At 42.3% G+C, this 14,773-nt stretch overlaps 2 protein-coding genes across 2 annotated transcripts; both read left to right on the forward strand.

Annotated features, from left to right (window-relative positions):
• The first annotated feature begins 180 nt into the window (after nt 1–180).
• LOC108882743 (uncharacterized) lies at nt 181–3,505 on the forward strand. The gene is made up of 2 exons (XM_018675412.2): nt 181–524; nt 1,473–3,505. The coding sequence occupies exons 1-2, from the start codon at nt 490–492 to the stop codon at nt 2,266–2,268; spliced, it is 831 nt and encodes a 276-aa protein (XP_018530928.1). The 5' UTR covers nt 181–489; the 3' UTR covers nt 2,269–3,505.
• A 5,036-nt stretch (nt 3,506–8,541) lies between these two features.
• On the forward strand, nt 8,542–14,381 carry lpar4 (lysophosphatidic acid receptor 4). Its single transcript, XM_018675414.2, has 3 exons — nt 8,542–8,895; nt 12,398–13,177; nt 13,299–14,381. The coding sequence occupies exons 2-3, from the start codon at nt 12,602–12,604 to the stop codon at nt 13,785–13,787; spliced, it is 1,065 nt and encodes a 354-aa protein (XP_018530930.1). The 5' UTR covers nt 8,542–8,895; nt 12,398–12,601; the 3' UTR covers nt 13,788–14,381.
• The last annotated feature ends 392 nt before the right edge of the window (nt 14,382–14,773 follow it).

The raw sequence follows: 14,773 nt of genomic DNA on the forward strand, positions 1-14,773 counted from the left end.
TAACTGACAACAAGTTACAACAATATTTCTCACATACTTTCTGGGTTTATGTACAGTTATAGGAATCTGTGATTGGATTTGACTTAGTATGACAAATTCCTCAACAGCAGTTACTTAATCCTTGTCTGATTGTATGTAAGGCATCTTCGCAGCTCACTCCTCGGTACCAACTCTCCCACTCACAGTTCCTTTCTTGGCTCAGTGTTACATGGAAAAACACACAAATTTACACAGATATCAGTGAATCAGGGAAACCCCTCGGGCACAGATTCTCCACTAACATGAGTCAGACCCAGTCTGGCTCACCTCCATGTGAGACATGAAGACATTTGTGGACTGAGACAGTCTTGTTGAAGCAACCATCGCTGATAAAGTGGAAAGAGAGGAGACTCCTCACACTTTCGCTTCCGCTGTGTGGCAGCCAGGTTGGGATGATGTGCTAGCATGGGAATGAAAAACTATCAGGCCACAACCAGGTGAAACAGGACAATGACTTTTGATCTCAACTTCTTGCCAATACACAGGTGAGTCCCACACAAACAAGATGAAATTCTGTGTTTAAAATCAGATTTGTGTATTTATTGAATCAGCTGTAGAAATATGAAGTGACACTTTTTTGATGTGGATGACTTGTTTGCTTTCCTGGGCCTCTGCCTACTTGGATAACATAGTAGCATAGTCATAAGAGACAAAGGTGTAAGGACAATTATATGGATGCGATATACCGCCAGCTTGTGTGTGTCTATGTGTTTTTACTGGGACACAGCGAATATTTACACCAGAGGTCATCAACCATATTTGTCCATATGTCCATATTATATATAAGACCAGAATCTAAGCAGACATTGTGGGGGCCAGATGTCTGAATAAAAAAAAATAATTACATTGATTCAGTACTAATTAGCCGATTACTGTGTAATATTTACACTTTCTTTCAAAAATAACGTTATGTTTTATTTTTATTTGCCTCTATCAGTGGGAGTGTGTGACTCATGGGAAATCCATGATTAACTAGTTATTAGGCTGAACTGGAAAATTATCTCAGACCTCAGGCAGGGAGGTGGTTCACTGAGGAGTGATGGTTAAAATCTGTAATACAAGAAACATAACTTCTGCTGAAACAGAAGAACTGGTTGAAGCCTGGAAGAGAGAGAGAGAGAAAGGGCGAGAGTGGGGCAAAGAGGGACTGAACAAAACAATAAGATTTTACCCATTTGAAATAGTAAAAAAAAAAAGAAAGAAAGAAAAGAAAACCAATATGTGGTGGTCAATGCTAATGCAGTGGCCATATATAAACCAGTGTATGGGAAAAACTGTAAGAAATTCAAGATATGCTAAAAATTGGAGCACATTTTTCCTCCTCACATTTCCTGAAGTCATTCTGCGAGCCTAATAGTTGATGATCACTGATTTACACTGACAAGGTGTGAGAGTGACATTGAGCTAACCTCCAAGTGTTGAACTCTCTGCAGATCACACCAACTTTTAAAGTCAGTGTGGGAGATAAGCTCTTGGTGCTGGCCTGGTTCAGTCACGGAAGGAGTGCTGTCACCCTCCAGGGGATGGCTGCGCCGGTTCTTACTGCTGAAGCTGGTGACGGTGCTGCTGTTCCCGCATGGAGCAGGCATCCCCCTGCTGGTGGGCTGTATGTTGAGTCTGCGAGCTCTGCTACTGCTTCGCTCCCCTCGCATCTCCACCAAGCCCTCCAATGTGCTCCTGGGCCAGCTGGCTCTCTCCGACTGTCTTGTTCTGCTGCAGTGGGTGCTCTGGCTGGGAGCGACGTTGGCCTGGTGGATGGAGGAGGTGGGCTGTGAGGATGGGACGGGCCTCACAAAGAAAGGGGATTCAGTTTGGTGGAGGGAGGCTGTGAGTGTGCTCTGTCAGCAGCTGCTTGACGCTCACCACCTGGCCTCTCTGCTCCTGCTGGGGCTGCTGGGGCTGGAGGCTACACTAGTGTCACGTTGGCCTCAGCAGACTCGGAGTTTCAGGACTTCTCACTGGGCTCAGCTCAGCTGCAGCCTGGTCTGGATACTCGTGCTGCTAGAACTCATAATATCCCTCCACTCAAAGCTTTTGCAGGACTTCAGACTTCAGACTTACTCCTCAACACTACAAGACTCTCAAACTTCATTTATGGGTTTGGTGCCTCCTCCCTCCCTTCCTGTTTTCGCCCCCTGTCTGAGGAAGACATTATGGCTGGTGAATTTATGGCTGCATTATGCTGTCTTCTATAGTAAACCACAGAGGAGAAAGAGCTCCTTTCATTAAAAGCTTTGGCTGTGAAATAACATACAACTGCCTATTCTTTGCTATTTTAATATTTGTTATTTATATAATAAAACAATATTTAATATATCTAGGTGGATATCATGAGTAGGATGTCTTTATATGGGCGTTGCAGTGAAACTATGTAACTTCACACATACTGTGCACTTTCACTTTTGAGATGAAATGTTACATGACATGCTGGCACAAGTGGCATAGAGTCAAAAAAGTCTGTGAACTGACTCAGTGTCTCAAGTGTCAGTTACACAGTATAACTGAAATTTGCTAAAATTCACCAGAGTGTACTGAAGAGAGAAACAGTGGCAATGCTCATTTATTATTATTTATTACCTGACTTGCCATTTATAAAAGCAAGACTGTGTTATTTCTTTATTCATGAGTTACACAGTTTCAACTTTAAGAGGCCATTCCAATGAATATGTGACACTGGGCCCATAGATATTGTGAAATGTGGAATTTTCAAGGAAATGTTTCCTCAGTTTACATTTGAGATGCTTGTAAAGTAAACTGATTTCTCATTAAACAGTGAGCGATTATGATCTGTTACATATTGTAAACACACTCTCTCCACTGAGCCCAGAGAAAAAAACAGCTCTAATCACACTGCAACATGTCAAGTAGAATTTCATTAAATGTTGCTCCTCACAGTTTCTAATGTGTCTTCTGTTTATATATCATGTCTTTCTTGCTGACTAATCGTTTGCAAATGGTTACTTTTTTTTGCAGATCATTTCTACAGAAAAACTCAAGAAGACAAACACAAACTGGGATGGTTCTATAGCAATATTTTTTTTTTTCTAAAATGGCTTCAGCTTAATTTGCTTAATGTCTGCCATCCACCCAGTTTCTCAGCTAGCTACTGTTCAGATACTACACACACACACACTCAGAGCATTTTCTGTGTGTATGAGTCAAGCATGGGTTAAGCTGATAAGACATATGCTGCAAACACAGGGCGCAAAGGTTTAGAGGCAGTACCCAAGCACACTGTGGCTTCAGCACATGTATCGGCCACCAGATCTGAAAGATCAGAGATGTACATCCTGTGAGTAAACTGTTTGTAATGTTTGGAAGGAATCTGTGGCATAAGCACACACCACAATCACTGCTGAGAGAGAAAAACTTCTCAAATAAAGTTACTGTAGACACACACTGAATGGTTTCAGGATGAGTTGAGTAAAAATAATAAATATATAAATTTATATAAAACAAATAATCAGTTCTGGATTTTATTGTTGTAGTTCAGGCGTCCAGCAGAGGGAGTCTGAGTTTTACAGTTGTCTTGGCTCTCTGTGGAGAATGGAGGGACTCTTCATCTACACCAAGCTAATTAATATGACTGTGTCAGTGTGTGTGTGTGTGTGTGTGTGTGTGCAGCTGCAACTTCAAGTGTTCCTGGAACTAATCAATTAAGGCTGAAAACCGAGGAACAACAGAGGAGTGAAGAACACTGGTGGCCGCTTCCTTCCCATGATGCTCTCTGTTTGGCAGTGGTAGCCCTGCACAGTCTACTTTGGCACTGGGGCTGTCACTCACAAGAAGGAAACAATGTGGGAGGGCAGACTTTTAGAAATAACAATAGATCCTGCTTGTCCTCTTCAACAAGTCAAGGTTCATTTGTGCACTGAGGAGGGGACAAGGCATCAAGATAATTTGTCACAAAAAGTCTGGGGGTGTGAGGAGACCTCCTGAGTCAACAGATCTCTTACCTCAAATTAAGTTTGACATAAGAGATACATATTTTACGAAAAGCACCTAATTAATACAGTTATGTTACTACCCATGAATAAAACCCTGCCGTCCAGTGTTGGGCTAATCATTAACATACTGTACAGTATGTCCACTTGCCTCTTGATACAAAGTTCAATAGCACCCCCCTTTGGCCTGTGTGATTCTGTAAATGTTAGTATGCAGTGGGGAGACACAACATTTGCCTGGGACATGTAAAAAATCTTGTTTTCAGATAGTAGATGAAGGATAAGTAACATTCTAAAGTATTAAGTTCTGGTCACAGACTCAGCATTTTCTAATATAGGCTTTTTTCACAGCAGACATTTTGACTTGTCATAATAGGAAGACACATAGGTGCTTCAAATGTCCCAAAGAGACATCATAAAGTGAATTATTGGCTACATAGGTTTGCAGATTTTAAGTGATTATGAAGAATAAACCCACATCTGCCCCAGTGCCCTTCATCATTTTGCACTGATTCAGTTGAATGTAGAAAATTGCCTCTATATGTTATATGTAAGTTGAGATAGTTCAGTGGATGCGGAAAGATGTGAACTGACCAAAGAAAGACTCTGACACAGTTAATTTAAATAATCAAAAAATATACACAGACTGTCAACTTTGTGTCATGAGGGGATATTTGGGGGACTTTGACTTATGAACTGAAGAATGAATTTCTATGAAATGAATTTCTAAACTCCTGTCCATGGCTCCAACAACATAGATCCTTTATCTGCAGTATCACACCAATGAAGCAGATTAGAATTGAACTAAATGTAATTACCCCCTTAAGCCAAGAAGACCATGTTTGGAAATGAACTGATCAAATCTCAGACAACTGACTTTTCTCTGTATGTACCATGAGGCAAGGTACATTAGCCTATTATATCACAGAGACAAACGGCCGGCTCTGTCTGCACAGGCCGGGGTCAGTCTGGTCAGCCTGTCTGCCTCGCCTCTTGGTCTGCAGGACGAATGCTCACCCATGGCTGCTCATGCTGCACCTATCAGTGCGGTGGGGTAAACATCCACTGCTTGATCTCAGGCTGTAGCTGCGGAGTCTCCCTCTGTGGCCTCAGTCACAGCCAGCAACATTGATCCGGGCTCTGCTCAGCTGTGGATGAGCCGGTCTATAATCAGGTCAGAGCTGAACGCTAGCTCACAGGGGGCTAAGGTCAGCTCCAAACATACACACACATACACACTCAGGAGACCCCGCTGCTGTCATGTTAATATCAGTCCGTAAAGCCTGTAAACCACAAGATTCCTGTGTTGTACTGCCTTGCTGCTTTTGTCCAGATCTGTTGTCAGGGCAGAAGTATGTATGGCACGACGGGGCTGCCCCTAAACCCTCCTGGAGCCAATGAATGAGAGGATGGACGGAGGCAGAGGGAGGAAAGCAAAGGAAGTACACTCATCATCGCATTAAAGGAAAGCAGGGCAGAAGAGTTGAAGAAGAGAGGAGATGGAGGGAGAGGGAGTGGAGGGGGAGGGGGGGTGCAGTAATGGGGTCTTTGTTCTGGTTGGTGTGACTCACAAAGCCTTGGCCGGGGCAGCGCAGCTTAGTTACCGTTACCAAACACAGAGAATAAGGAGGGAGGGCTGTGTGTGTCTGTGTGTGTGTGTGTGAGGACTGGAAGATTTCTGTGGCCCAATCAAACCTTACATGTCTCATGATTAATCTGCCGACCTCTTCAGACTAAAATATCTGCTTAACTATTGGATGAATTTTCAACAACACTTTGTACAGATATTCACGCCACATTTCTAATCCTTAAAGGAGCTTTTTGGTAGTTTTATTGCCGTTACATAGCCAACATTAGCATTTACAATTGTTTACTTACCAGTCTAGAGGAAACTTTGTGAGTTCAGCATCAAACTTCATTCATTTAAGTTTAGCATGCTAACCAGCTAGCCCCGGCCCCAGTGTAGCATCCAGTCTGCCCTGAAGAAGTAGCACCGATCAGAGGGAGTATTCTAACCTCTTGTTTTGTAAACACAACAATGGCTGAAGCGCTTGGCAACTGACCATCACCACCACCTGCTGCTGGCAAGAAACTGGTGGCAGAGAAAACTTGCTCCTTTAACTAAATGAAACTATGTCAAGTGGTGCCTTTTCATATGATATGATGTGAAAATATTTACTAGTTTTAGGATATAATACATCATACTTTAATCTGAATATTACTTATTACCCTCCACTCTTTATTGAGATTGCCCCCACAATGGTCTAGTATGTCATTACAGCTGAAATTATTTCTCTACCAAATTAGCGACAAACTCTTTAAGAAGATTTTAGAATAATAACTTGCCACCTAATTAAGTAACACCAGGTTTAAGCTGACTAAATTGCTAAAAATAACGGAATCATTATGAAACATCAAAACACTTTTTTTTTTTTTACAGTGTGACTCAATGTTATTTAAATGTTTCTCAAAAACAACAATTAAGAGGTTAAAGACACCTGGTATTGTAAAATGTGTTGCTTGTGTACATGTTGAATGTGTGTGTGTGTGTGTGTGTGTGTGTGTGTATCTGAGTTCAGCTTATGAAATAAGCAGGATGTCCTGTCCTCCCTGCTGCTATTGTGGAGTGGTCAGCCTGCCAGACGCTACCCCCAAAGACCACTTCCCCTCTTTCAAGTGCCTCCCTCACTGTCGCTGACAAAAACACACACACACACACACACACACACACACACACAGAAAGAGAGAGCCCCATGCCAGCCTGAACACAATGGGAACCTGCCCAACACCGCCCTGTCACCTTGCTAAAAATAACTCTTTTAGTAGTCTCAGACATGAAGATTGTATTGTAACAATGGTGTGACAGGACTTTGATCAGCCAAAATAGCACTATGTTATTCTGAGGTATCAAGCATCACAGTTAATGGTCTATTTGGCTGATGTGAAATTGGCAGACTGTGTGAAGATGTCACTCCCACTCTGAGCTGTAATTATAGTTTGGATAAGTATAGGTCGGAAACCCATCCCTTATTGGTCTCATGTCAGTCGCTCACTATGGGAAACTGTTATTCTTTAGTGAACATAAACACCTGATGTCAGTAAAATTCACTTTAATATGTGGAATTGACTTTATTATATTTTCATGGCTGATGGAAGTTAACACACACAAAGGCTTGTGAATGTGAAGAATGTTTCTTTTATTAATTAAATGACAACTTTGTGAGCATGTTATAATTTAGAATTTCTTTATTGGTCTGTTTTCCTTGTGTATATGTTGTTGTATATATGTTGTTTTCAGTAATTACTATAAATAAAGTCTAAAGGCTACAATACATATAAAACACTTCATCCACAAGCTTTAATGGCTCTTTATTCCTTAATTCTCTTAATTCCAGCTTTTTTGTGTTAATGTACTTTTTGGCTTTAGTGAAAATGAAAGTTAGGTCTGAAAAATCAAACAGATCTTTTACTTAATTAACATAAATAATACCACAATTTAATATTCACAAGTAAAACTCCTGCACATAAATGTTATCTTTACTAAGAAGACATTATCAGTAAATATACTTAAAGTATCAAAAGTTACCCTCTCAGCTTGTTATGGATTACATTATTGGATCATTATTATTATCATAGAAGTGTAAGCAGCATGAAGTGGAGCTGCTACTATATATATAGTACTTCTTTGTAAGACCAGTTTATTTGTCCATCATTTGTATGTAAAGTCTGAATCTGCAAAGTAACTAGAGACTGTATGAAAATTATCAGGAATACAAGAGGGTCAGAAAAAAGCCACACTATTGTTACCAGACTCTACTGACAACATGGGAATTGCTTTAAGTGGTGGAAGAAGTATTCAGATCCTTTACATAAGTACAAATGCCACACCGATAGAGATAGTGGTAGACTTGGAACTGCAACTGCAAGATGCAAGAGTTTGTTTTGTCATTGGGGTCTGGTGGTGATATTGTGGCTGTTTTTGGGTTAAGCAAAAAGTATGTTTCTATGTCGGACACTGTATTATAATTATATAATAATATAATGTAATATTAACAATATAAGCCTGTCAGTGGCAAAAACAAGCAGCCTACTTCAGTGGATGTTGTTGACCTTGCAGAAGCTGTTTCACGTTCGCCAGGTACAGTTCTTGCTCAATACCACACCGATAACAAAGATTTTTGTCCCAGTCAACAATTTACACCCCAAAACATCGAGAAAAGGTCCCAGGTTGAGAAATACCATAAAGTTATCCTTTAACAGAACACCCCCCTCCCACCCATAATTTTCATACTATCCCTTAGCTTTATCCCTACTTCTGTGGTGTGGCCACAGACACAGCAGAAAAGTCTGTTATCATACTGATAAACTGTGATTTTTCCAGAAAGTGCTAATAAAAAAACTGTAATAAAAGTGTGTGTGTCTGGTCCCAATAAGCTGTGAGCCCTCCAGCTGATGACACCCCTCCCCGTCCTTTCCTCCTTCACAATCCTCTATTCACACCCCCCTCCTCCCCCCTCCCTCCTCCCACTGCCCAGCCGAGGTGCTATTGTCTCGTTTCCTGTGGCCGTGCGAGCAGCTCCCCACATACACGCACGCGCCCGCACAAACACCCGGGGTGAGCAGGCGCGGTGGATGTGATGAGGTCTCATGTCTGGCGGACGGACGGACGGAGCGATTCGTCAGGATTAATTGAAGAACTCGCCAAACTAGCTTAAAACCGGCTCCATTTATTACTTCGTCTTATTTCAGCAGTTTGACTCGGGACAGTTGAAAACTCCAGGCAGACTGAGCAGCAGCAAAAACATTTGAGTGAAAAAAAGTCTGGAGTTTTTCTCATGACAGCCGCTGTTGTCGCCAGGCTGACAAACATCAGTGACCAGGAGGTGAGCTGTCACCATCCGCTCAGCTGCCAGTAAGTTTGTCCTACTTTGTCTTCACACAACAGTTTTGTGTTTAGCTGACAAAAACATATCTTGTCTTTGGCTGAGGGAAACTTTTCTCTAGCTTCTCTCTACATTATGGGAACGAACGTGCTGGTTTACCCACAAGTCTTAACGCCACAACAGCCACTAGCTGCCGACACCGGCTGTATACAGATGTCATCTGTCACATCTGACAACAGAGTTCAATAACACATCGACAGGCTGTGGAACTTATTTACTCTGTTGTTGTTTAAGACATTAATAACACAGATTCCTAAACAACAGGCTAACGCATTTTATCACACAAATGGCTGGGCCTCAAATAGTAGGTGTTGATTGAATCACAGTGTAATCACCAGCTCTACACAGCCACAATAAGGGAACTTTTTTTTTTGACAAGAATTGAACTTTGTAAGGGGTATTGTAGATTTAATGTGTATCACAAGGCTTTTAACTAACGTGGTGGCTGTTACAAAACAATTCAACCACATCTCAGTATAGGCTAATCACCAAAAATCACTGTCAGCATCTAAATTTTATTTAGAGTCTCAACACAAAAAATATATTATATTATTATATTATATTATATTATATTATATTATATTATATTATATTATATTATATATTTTAATAGTTATCTTTGTGAAAATTAAAGATGGAACCAAAAATATATTCATTATGGATATTGACTGTTGACCAGTTGTTTAGTCTATAAAATTAGAAATGCCATCATAATTTCATGCTTGTGGAGCTGAAACCTGGGAATTAATTTTCAGCCAGACAATTATATACTATAATTTACTGGATGTCTTGACTGATGTCAAAAAGTATTTGGAGGACTTCATATTCATGTCATCATAACACTGATGGAGTGTGATGGAACTTCCTGATTGAAAACATACACTGTATACTGACACTATAAGCTGTAGGCTACTGGCTGTAAGAGGTGGAGATGTCTTCTTAAACACACCCCTGTGCGCCTGGTTGTCCTCCACCTTCAACCCTCCCTGTCTTCCTCCTCCTAGCATGTGAGAGAAAGGAACAGCTGGATGTGAGCTTAGCCTGAACTCGATCTGTTCAGATCAGCAGGTCCCAGAGGCCTGTTTCTGTCACTGCTGCAGTCCGACTGCGGGGGGAAACCCTGTGACTGTGCAGCTGTCCACGACCTGTACATGAAACACACACACACACACACACACACACACACACACACACACACATACACACACACACACACACAGAGGACTGAAATCCCACGGCAGGACTTCTAGTAATCCACAATATGCTTGAATATGTCTCTAACATAAGTCCTCAGTAGAGGTGGCTCTTGTTTCTTTCAAATACAAACTGTATAGCAGCCAAATTCAATGTTCTATAGACTGGGCTCCCTGCAGAAACAACATCAGCTGAATATGAAACTGTCAGGGGTCCTGGGCCTGAGCCACAGTACACAGAACCCTACAGTGTGTGTGTGTGTGTGTGTGAAGACTGGCACATGTAAGTGTTTGCCTGCTTGTGTGTGCACGTGTGGAGACTTGTGCATATGTAAGTGTGTGCTTGGAGCAGGCGGGTACAGTGAGGACATTGTAAGAGCCAGTGGAAGCTTTTCTCGAGTAGGCGTGTGAAAACGCAGTAAAGATGTCACACTGCAGCTGGCACAGGACAGGACTGATGGACTGCTTACACTCACAGCGTTGCCTTTGTGTCTGTGTGTGTGAGTGTGTTTATGTGTGTGTGTTGAAAAGACAGATAGAGTGAATCACATCCAGAGGATTTTTACATGCACTGCCAAAGGCTGACCACCTCATTGCCAGTTTAGCTCTGTTGCATAACACAAGATAAGGCCAGTTTAGCTTTAGTGATTTAAAGTTGCTCTCCTATGAATCTGGACGACTTGGGAGCGAGATTTTAGCAAAAAAAGATAAAAAGAATGGTTAAATCAATGCAACAGAGGCCGAGATGTCCTGAGTTTTTAGCTCCAAAAGGTCAAGCTCCAAAAATCCCAATATACTGGAAGCTACATTTCCCACAATGCAACTTGATAGTGATAGATCCATCTTGCCTAATAAACAGCCATGTGTTTTGTAGTCTACACCTTCAGTTGTGTAGTCTCTAATCCCAGGCAAAATAACCCTGATGACATTAGGAGGTTTCGTATCGGTCCCTCCAAAGCCACAGAGGACATCATACAGCTGTTTTCACATGCTGTGTTCTGCTCCTTGTGATTTGTAAAGTAAAATTGATGCGAGAAATAGGCGGAGTTTCCCTTTTAGGACTGAGAGAGAGGTGAAGTGTGAGAGGAAAATTACCAACTTCTGTTTTGCTCAAGAGGCATTTAAATGTCCAATGACTCAGTTTAATACTAAGCCATTTTTTTGGCACATACCTTTGTGGTTCTGCAGTATGAAATAACTACTGTGTCACTGTTTGCACAGATTTGCATAGTGCTGAAGCTGTTTACTGTAGATGCAGTGGGATGATGTGCAGCGTCTAAACTAAGACTAAACTCCCCCACTGCACGTCACTGAGACTAAATCAGTTTTCACTGGGACTTTGTAATTTTACCACCACCACCACATCCTTACACTGATCAGCCACAATAGTGAAACGAGTTACCAGTTTTAATATTGTGGCTGATCGGTGTGGGCAAAATGTGTAAAAAATCTAGCAGCTGTCTGCTCTGTAGCCTCTGTTCAGCCTCTGAGAAATATAAATCTGCAGATGCTCAGTCTATATGGTTTTTAGATAATATGATTAATTCCAAACATGTTTTTATGAGCAACTATTCAGCAAATTATGGGAGCAATTGGCTGATTGGAGGCAGATTTTACGTTGAGCTCTTTAACAATGGTAATGAATGTAGCTGAAGTGTGTTAATCTCTTTTTTGTCCGGGGCAGCTGTTAACCTCTCACAGTCCTGATGACTGACTACTCAATACCACACTGCCACTGGAACTAAGACCGTCTGACCAGATGAGAGTTGTATTTATACTGACAGATAACACATGGACAAACACACACTTACAAGCATGCAGACACAGCAAATAAACTGACTGTATTATATTTTTTCATGCTCGCTTTGTTCTAAAGGCTGCCTGATGGGTGACACTTGATAACAGTTATAAATATATTGCAACAAAATTCTTATGCGATGTGAATATTATGTGATGAAGTAGGATGATGCTAAATGTTTCAGGTTGGACAATAGATGTGGATAAATAAATAGTAGTGAAATTAATGATACCTCATTTTCCACAAAATGCTTTTTGTACTTTACTTGTGTCTGGTGTCTGGTATCAAATGCAACCTTGTGATGTAAGACATAATACATTTCTTCCCCCTATATTCTTAAAATTTTATTTTAAACAATTTGTGCCTTGTTTAATGGAGTGTTTAATGGCGTAACGGCTGAAGGTGTATACCACATGCTTCTGAATATGTAACTTTTATTGTGAGGAAGTGACAGAGTGCTTTTTCCTTTTCTCTCCACAGGACGACTGACCAGCCCTGCAGCCGTGCATCCTGACTGTCTTTGCCTCCATTTATGCGTCTGAACATCCACGATGGCTCAAAGCAGTCTGGACTGGTGGATCCCCTGCTGACACCTCCGATCCCCAGATATCCGCCCAGACTGCTCTGTTTCACCCTCGTTGCACCCTTGTTCAGTGGACCCCCCTCCTCATTGAAGCCGACGCCATGGCTAGTCTAGTGCTCAACGAGACTGGAATGGAGGACTGTGGGATCGACGACTCCTTCAAGTACAACTTGTACTCTGTGGTTTACAGTGTGGTCTTTGTCCTAGGCCTGATCACCAACTGTGCTGCCCTCTTTGTGTTCTGCTTCCGGATGAAGATGCGCAACGAGACCACAATGTTTATGACTAACTTAGCATTATCTGATTTAGTGTTTGTTTTCACGCTGCCATTCAAAGTCTTCTACAATGTTAACCGCCACTGGCCATTTGGAGATGGACTTTGTAAGGTATCGGGAACAGCCTTCATCACCAACATCTACGGCAGCATGCTCTTCCTCACCTGCATCAGTGTAGACCGCTTCCTGGCGATAGTCTACCCTTTCCGCTCACGCTCCATCCGCACACGCAGAAACGCAGCGATGGTGTGTGCCGCCGTGTGGCTGACCATCGTAGGAGGAGGAATATCAGTGACCTTCTTCTCTACCATCAACAGCACAAACAGAGCCACCACATGTTTTGAGGGCTTCTCTAAGAGCACCTGGAGGACGTACCTGTCCAAAATCACCATCTTTATTGAGGTAAGTGAGCAGCAACAGGCTCTAAAAGTCACAGTTTTATAGGCACACCATTTATACACTTTATTGAGCTAATCAGACATGTAGCAGTGAACTTTTATTACACTTTTTATTATCGTCCCAGATTGTGGGCTTTCTCATCCCCCTGCTGGCCAACTTGGTATGTTCCTCACTTGTTCTGCGGACACTGCGTCGCCCAGCAACTGTTGGTCATGGCTGTGACAGCAAGAGACGAGTCTTACGGATGATTCTGGTCCATCTGGGTATCTTCATCATCTGCTTTGTTCCTTATAACTCTATCCTCTTCCTGTACGCCCTGGTGCGGACCCAGGCCCTGGCTAACTGCGCTGTGGAGCGATTTGCTCGTACTCTTTACCCAATCACTCTGTGCCTGGCCAGCCTCAACTGCTGCCTGGACCCTGTGGTCTACTATTTCACCTCAGAGAGCTTCCAGAAAAGCTTGACCATGGGAGGAAAGGGGTCTGGCTCCCGACCTGAGAGTATCCCCCGCAGCGACACCGAGACCCAGGACACAGGAAACACTCTCCCCAGAGACACACACACTGTGGCCAGCAACGGAAAAGAGACAAAAATGTCTGAAAGTCAGTTCTGACTCAGCAGGGAAGATGGAAGGTAAAGAAGGACAGAGTGGTTTTGAAAAAAAAAAACAATCAGCTGTTTGGTCCTGGAAGTGACAAACGCATAACTCAGCAGATTAGTTAAGTCCTGAGGTAAGTCCTGAGGTATGGCCTGGGCTTTACGGATTAATCCACCACTGGCGAGCAGAGGAATGTATCTGTGTTTATTATGAGAGAACACTACAGGGACCAGAGACCCCACCACATCGAGACTATCGTGATAGTCCAAAGACACACAGAGCCTCTAAGAGAGACTCCAACACATCACATCATCACTCAGGCTCAACACACACAAACACTCACGAATGCACTGGATTGTGGATAAGATGGAGATTTCCGTCCACATTGTTGAAATATGCTGTTAAGTACTTTTGTAACACACTGAGCCCTCAAGTTTGTTATAAAGCTCAAGCTTTCACAGTGCATTATATCATTTTAGACATTAATGTTATGACACTCTTTAGTGTGGTGAGACACATTGTTATTATAACACAGCAGTGCACTGACCTGCTGACTTAAATGTGTCTCATGTTGAAGTTTGAGGCCATTAAATGTCTGTTTTGAATTGCTTTGAATTTATTATTTCTGTGTCTGTTGGTTTGGTCAGACTGGCCTGTGTCAGTGTGACTGAATATGTGAACCCATGGAAGAGGTTTTCTTCTCAAGCTTCTCATTTTGACCAAGCAGCCAGTGTGATCTTGTTCTCGGAGGAGAGGGCAACTCTGATCCGGGCGAGGACCTTGGCCTGTGTGCTGTGTCACAGGCCAAATGCTTATTATGACTGAAGCAATGGTCCATTGTTTGCTTCTGAAAGAGGTCTCTCTGTCTTAATCTGGCCTTAGACTGCAGATCTGCTCAAAGTCTCTTACACACAGCAACGTGCACACACTCCAAAGTACGAGTGAACAGTGTTGAACTGCATGAAGTGCAAAACAGTTTTGAGTCAGCAGAGTCCACTTTG

This window comes from Lates calcarifer, linkage group LG8 (assembly GCF_001640805.2).
Source record: "Lates calcarifer isolate ASB-BC8 linkage group LG8, TLL_Latcal_v3, whole genome shotgun sequence".
Lineage (NCBI taxonomy): Eukaryota > Metazoa > Chordata > Actinopteri > Centropomidae > Lates > Lates calcarifer.